The sequence below is a fragment of the Rhipicephalus sanguineus genome, chromosome 10 (assembly GCF_013339695.2).
Source record: "Rhipicephalus sanguineus isolate Rsan-2018 chromosome 10, BIME_Rsan_1.4, whole genome shotgun sequence".
NCBI classification, from domain to species: Eukaryota; Metazoa; Arthropoda; class Arachnida; order Ixodida; family Ixodidae; genus Rhipicephalus; species Rhipicephalus sanguineus.
In genome coordinates this window covers 68,803,767-68,809,766 of record NC_051185.1, presented here as the reverse complement: position 1 = coordinate 68,809,766, position 6,000 = coordinate 68,803,767, and the positions used below count along the sequence as shown (strand labels likewise).

At 43.4% G+C, this 6,000-nt stretch overlaps 1 protein-coding gene across 1 annotated transcript in view; it reads right to left on the bottom strand.

The window, feature by feature from the left end:
- Window positions 1-216: 216 nt before the first annotated feature.
- LOC119372078 (nicotinamide/nicotinic acid mononucleotide adenylyltransferase 3) overlaps window positions 217-6,000 on the bottom strand; it is a 30,502-nt gene continuing 24,718 nt past the window's right edge. Inside the window, exons 7-8 of the mRNA XM_037642530.2 lie at window positions 5,003-5,104; window positions 217-2,868 (exon numbers count right to left, since the gene is read on the bottom strand). Of these exons, the coding sequence (XP_037498458.1) occupies window positions 2,817-2,868; window positions 5,003-5,104 (154 nt within the window). The 3' untranslated portion in view covers window positions 217-2,816. The remainder of the gene's footprint in view (window positions 2,869-5,002; window positions 5,105-6,000) is intronic.

Here is a 6,000-nt window from a genome sequence, read left to right as displayed (position 1 = left end):
CGTGCTTTGTTAAGGGATCATCGGAATGTACTATTAGAACTTTTCGCAGAGGTTATTGGGCTTTTTGAAACATCAGACAGATTGCATCTGAGAACATCAGAGCACGGGCTAGCTGAAAGTTTAGGTTGTAGAGCCATTATCATCTGGCTCCTTGATATTGACAGAGGCTGCTTACAGGTGAACGTTGCCTCTGATAGGCTCATTCAGGCAGAAAAGTCATGGAACAAGCATTTTATTTCATCCATCCACTATCTCTGAACAAGCCATCCAGCTTCAACCCAACAATAAACAACGCTCACAATCATGCAGTCAAGTTTTTTTTTCTTAATTACATCCCATAACACACATTCCCCAAAGTTTCGATGACATGCATAAACACAGCAACATCACGCATACATTTCCAGCTGCCTCTAAACGCAGCCCAACAAAATCTCAGCCTGTCCATAAACAAAAGTAAAATCATAGAAACATATACTATTATGCCTTAGACTTTTATCTCCAACTCAAACGAACCAATGCTGACAAAGCTGCATGCAGGAACCATGACACAGCTGTGTCAAAAAATAGGAAAATGGCAGCTGGAGGTAGAGACATGTTTCTAATGAATAGATATTTCATTAGATAAAAATGTAACATTACAATTAAAATACATTTTCCCTCAATGTTCACTTGCTGTGCATTACCTCTGTAATGAGTACAGCAACTACTCTACACAACGGAGAGAAATGTCAAAACTAAAAATTAACACAGCAGGACTTTAGCCGAGGTGCTGCAGTAGCAACGCACCGGACCACATGTATGAATGTGTTAGTTGGCCGCTCACTCTCTGAACCACAGATTGGCAAATCAGGCAATCAACCAGAACACAGAATCAGAACCTACAATAGCAATTCTCTCCACAGAAGACGTGGCACCTTAACAAGGTCATTGGCTGGCCACACTAACTTCGTTTTACTGCACCTTAAATGCAGGAAGACAGCTATTACTGTACAGCACAAACTACTTGGATTTACAGTCTGCGAGTTGCAACGACCAAGCCGCTCTGTAGGAGTGCAGTTTTCTCAAGCTTGTGGACTACCACATAAAATCTTATGCACACAGTTGCTATGCCAAGGGATGAATACTAAGGCCTAGTTGCTATTAATGTCTTGAAGGGCACAAAATTTTCACTGCTAGCTATAATGGTGAATTACAGGCAGGAAGTGAAGCATTTAGGCATTACAAGGTGGATAGTTTACACAAACCACTGCGATACGACTATAGCAGTAACCACACCCCTTAATTTTTTTTTTATGTTCAAGTTCCCCTGTAGACTGAGAACCATGCTTGTTCTGTTTGAAGTAACAGGGACCTGTACAAATTTTCCTGAAGCTGAGCCTGCCTTTTACACTACGCCACTATTTACTATATCTCAGAAAGGTGACTGGTATTATAAATTCGAGCAACTAAGATGCAACTAGGTAGTGAAATGCCACAGCCTCAGTGGAAAGGCGGCACTGCCAGCAGATCATATATAATGATGCCACAGAAAGCAGCATTAAATATCATAGCGATGGTCACAGCTGAATCCACAGAATAGTCATGTTCTATCTAAGCAGCAAATGTCAAGCTCCCTTTGTTTTCTGTTAAGTATTGACAACAGCGAATAATCCCTACATGCGTGTCCCAGAGACGAGTGTGACATGCACTGCGGCCGAAAAATATCAAGACTAGGCGACACTAGATCACTCTAGTTTGTGCATTTTCTATGATGCTCAGTCCAATCTGCCACAAACACATCAATGTGCCCTACGTGCAGATGCATCCGAGGTGCACATAGCGCTTTCAAGTACATCTTGCGAAGTACGAAAAGCATAATTCTCTGTAATGAGTTAGAACATTGCAGAGCATATCACAAAGATACCCGATGCACACCAACATGTAACCGACACGGTGCGATGCTCTGCAACAGGAGAAGCTTACAACAAAGCTGCAGCTTCTGTTTCTCCGAGACCGTGCAGTAAAATGCATCAGCTCAGTTGCACTTGATTCACTATTATAAATACTAAGCATCTGAAGTGAGCCTAGCAGATGGTGCAATCTCTCTCAACTTTTCAAAGTACTCTGGCATCACTTAGGAACATGTGGGACTGCACCCCTGTGCAAGATTGCAGCAAAGATGAACCACTCAGATAGCAAGTGCTTTTGATGAACACCAGGCATGTTATTGCTCAACATGTTATTCATTGCTAATTGGTGATGAGTCTTCGTTTGAAAGCTAATTCAGCTTCAGTCAACATTAAAATTGTTAGATTATGACTGCTAAACAATTTTCGCTGTGGGAAGAGAAGTCTTTCTCTTGCTGGCGAGTGTTGTCATGAAGATCAGTCTGATAAAAGAGAAACACGAATCGATGCCAAAGCACAGGACACCTTTGCTTGAGAACTGCAACAGGCTTCAGCCAGACTCAAAATGCGAGCTTGCAAATGTGAACACGTTCACCAAATCAACAATGTCGTTGTGCCCTAGGGCCACTGGCCCGTATCACGCTCGCATGCCCGAGCTTTTTCCTTGAGAACCAAACAGGAGACGAAATGCGACAAGGCGGAGTCCGTGAGTGTGATACATGGCGCACAAACTCCGGTACCACCATTGCCGCCATGCAACAGTCCGCCGTTGTCGAGCACGGTGACTGGCCAATTGCCATCCGACATGGCTGTCACCACCGACTGCAAGCGATGCGGGCCTTGCGTGGCTCTCGCTTGTTCGGTGCTGGTGATGGTGGCGGGACCACTCGGCGCCCACTGCCGGTGTTGCATGGGCGCCGAGTGCAATTGTCACACAGCTGTCTCCTGACCGTCCTCTGCCTCCGTGTGGTTTGAATTGATGCTGCGAGACAGGTCATATGGTTGCACAGAATACCAAATACGAGTGCACTGAACAGCAAAAGTGCTAGAGAAAGTTGGAATGGTAATGGACTATTTCACAACTCTCAAAATGCTTGGAAGAAACTGATCACTTTTTAAGTATGACACCTTATTGAGAAAATGCGACTGATCTGTCACGGCTCCTGTGAACATGTGAGGGAAATATTGTGGCGCTGGCAGAAGGTTATTTACAATTTTGTGTCAAAGAAAGCCAAATATTACTGTCTCCACTTGGTCAACTAAGCTGCACGTGGGATCAACTCTGCAACTACTTTCCCCATTACCATTTTCTCCACCGTAGCTTCCAGCATGCTTGCTGGGACAAAAGAAGAAAGCGCTAGCATACAGAGCCAGCAACCAACTACTTGTAACTCCCCTTATACATGGCAGATTAAAAATATTTAACAGCAGCAGATTTGCGAGGCAATCTAGTCCAATAGTGAGGTCATTCCGTGATTAACTGGAAAGGTGTAACAGTTCAACAGTAGGATGCACTCTGATATACCACAATGCCATGCTGCTGACATCATTGTGGGACATAGGTAGCACTATGGCTTTTTTCAGTCACAGTGCTACTCACGAAAAGACTAAACATTGCCGGGCCAAATATCCTACAGAACTAATTAAAGATTGCCATAGAAATAGCAACCTACCGAAACATTAAAGAAAGCAATATGGCCCTACTGCCCGCCTGTGACAACAGGATGGCATTACTAATCCATCCTCAAGCTTTCTTATGTGCATGCTCTATTAATATTTACTTGGAGCTTGACTCCAGATGCCCTTCTGTTGCGCTATCTTGAGAAAACTCCTGCCAGAAGAATTTATCCCCCAGCCATCTTCTCTATGACACTAATGCCGCACAAGCATTCTGAGGTTCGTGTTACCTTGCGTCTCACCGGATCTGCTCACTCCACCCCATCTGCAGCCGCTGCCGAAAGGCATGCAAGTGGCAAGGGGAACTCAAACGGTGTGCAATCAGGGTGCACTAGAACAAGGAGCACACCCCGCTGCACCGACATGCATCTGTCATGGTGTCTAATTCATTTAACAAGCCATAACTATCATGCCTTTCTCTTTATTTGTATTTTCCATCACCTCCCAAACTATGAGCAATGCAACAGGGTGCCATCACAGAAGGAGCACACCGTGCTGCACAGACTTGCATTGTTCACGATGTCTCGTTCACTGAATAAGCAACTGTGCTTTTCTCCTTAATTTCCACTCTCACCACCTTGCTAGGCCGAGGCTTCAACGAGATGACATTCCATGGTTTTCGAAAATACAGTAAATTCATAATGTACATAGCCTGTATCCACAGTCCTAAAGAATAGTTATTTCAACATAGCATAACGGTGGTGCAATCTGCCACCACTGAGATTAAATATGGCACACACAGCATCAGTTGGCGTGTTATTTCATCTACTATATCACCAAAGATGATGCCAACTTATTTGGAAATGGGCAAGTTATGCACTCGAACTTGGTTCTAAACTATAAATCCACAGTACCTCTGTGCGAAACTAAAGCACGAAGGAGACAGCAACTTTCCTGGAAGTGACACGTACACCTGCTGATTTTATTTATGAGCAATCAGTGCATGAGCACAGCCTGAGAAAGGCAAGATCTCCTTTACAACCTGTGAAATGAATGGGCACTGAGTACAAGTACTTTTCAGTCTCGACATTCAAAAATCAAGAAAAATCTACCACCAAGTCTTTCTAAAACTAGGTTTAAGAAGTTAACACAGGAGTCTACGAACAGTTCCCTGTGAAAAAAAAAAAAAAGATGTCTTAATCTCAACATATTGCTCACAGCATCCATATCAAATATGAATAACACCCATGAGCTTTCAGCAGGGTTTCCAACCTCCTTGAGCAAATATAATATGCTGTATCCCCTTTACCAAAAAAAAAAGCTGTCTAAACTCTCAAGTCCTCTAATCTTAACTTATTTCAAACACTTCGCAAGTGCTTCTAGGAAATTAGAATCACACAGCTGACATTACACAGCATATTGGATATACATTTATAAATCCTGCTACGCACCATAAAAGTAAAGGCAATTGTATCAAAGCAAAAAGTAAAGGCACTCACTCAGCCATGGTTGACTCCATGTACAGGCCGTTCTGTCGGATGTAGTCTATCACACAGTCTTGAATGAGGTACTTTACGCTTTCACCACGCATCAGCGCCCGCCTGAAAGTGGGTTCCATTTTTGTTGTTACTGCCGTTACTTTCTATTTAAACCAAGAAGCTATGTGAAAAGCAACATCAGGAAAATGTATTCAATGCCCCATAAGCAAACGATGGCAAACTTCAATTGCATGGCATCACTATAAAATTTCGAGGTCTTTTGTGCCAGAACTGCAATATGATTAGGACCACATGTATTAAAAGCAGTTGAGAAGCTGGTCAAACATGTTACACATGTCTGCAGAGTGCAGACACATCACGCTGCAGACCACTACAGGCTGTACACAATTTATAAAGTCATTAATTTTGGTGAACTTAGGTGTAAAATTGTATTTATCAGGATGGCTATAACAGCACAAAAAACGACGGACGAACACACAGAGACAAACAACCACTGTTTGTATCTGTGTGTTCGTCTGTCGTTTTTTGCGCGTTTATTCTTCGATCATGAACAACCAACTACAGTCGACGACCAATTAATCAGACTACAAGGGGAACGTAAATAAGTCCGAATTATCAAATGTCTGAAAAAACGAATGCGTCAGAAAAAAATACTTTTATTCTGTCACCGAAAAAAGTTGTCAATGCGTTGCTGCACGCACTTCCGCTTACATGCAACCAAGTCCGCCTTTATCTCCGCCAGTTCGATGTGATTGCTGTACGATGACGAAAGAACAGCGAGGGCTCGAGACGAGGCCCGTCACCGTATTCACTATGGTGACGGGCCCCGTCACAGTAGTCACTGCCTTAGCAAAAAGCTTTACAGCAGACACATTCGGCAGAATGGCGGTGATAGCAGCAATAGACGGTTTCGCTGTTTGTATACAAACTGGCATGCACCGAACGGTCTGCCCAAGAAGACTTCCGGTGCGGCACTTCCAGTAATACTTTTTCAACGG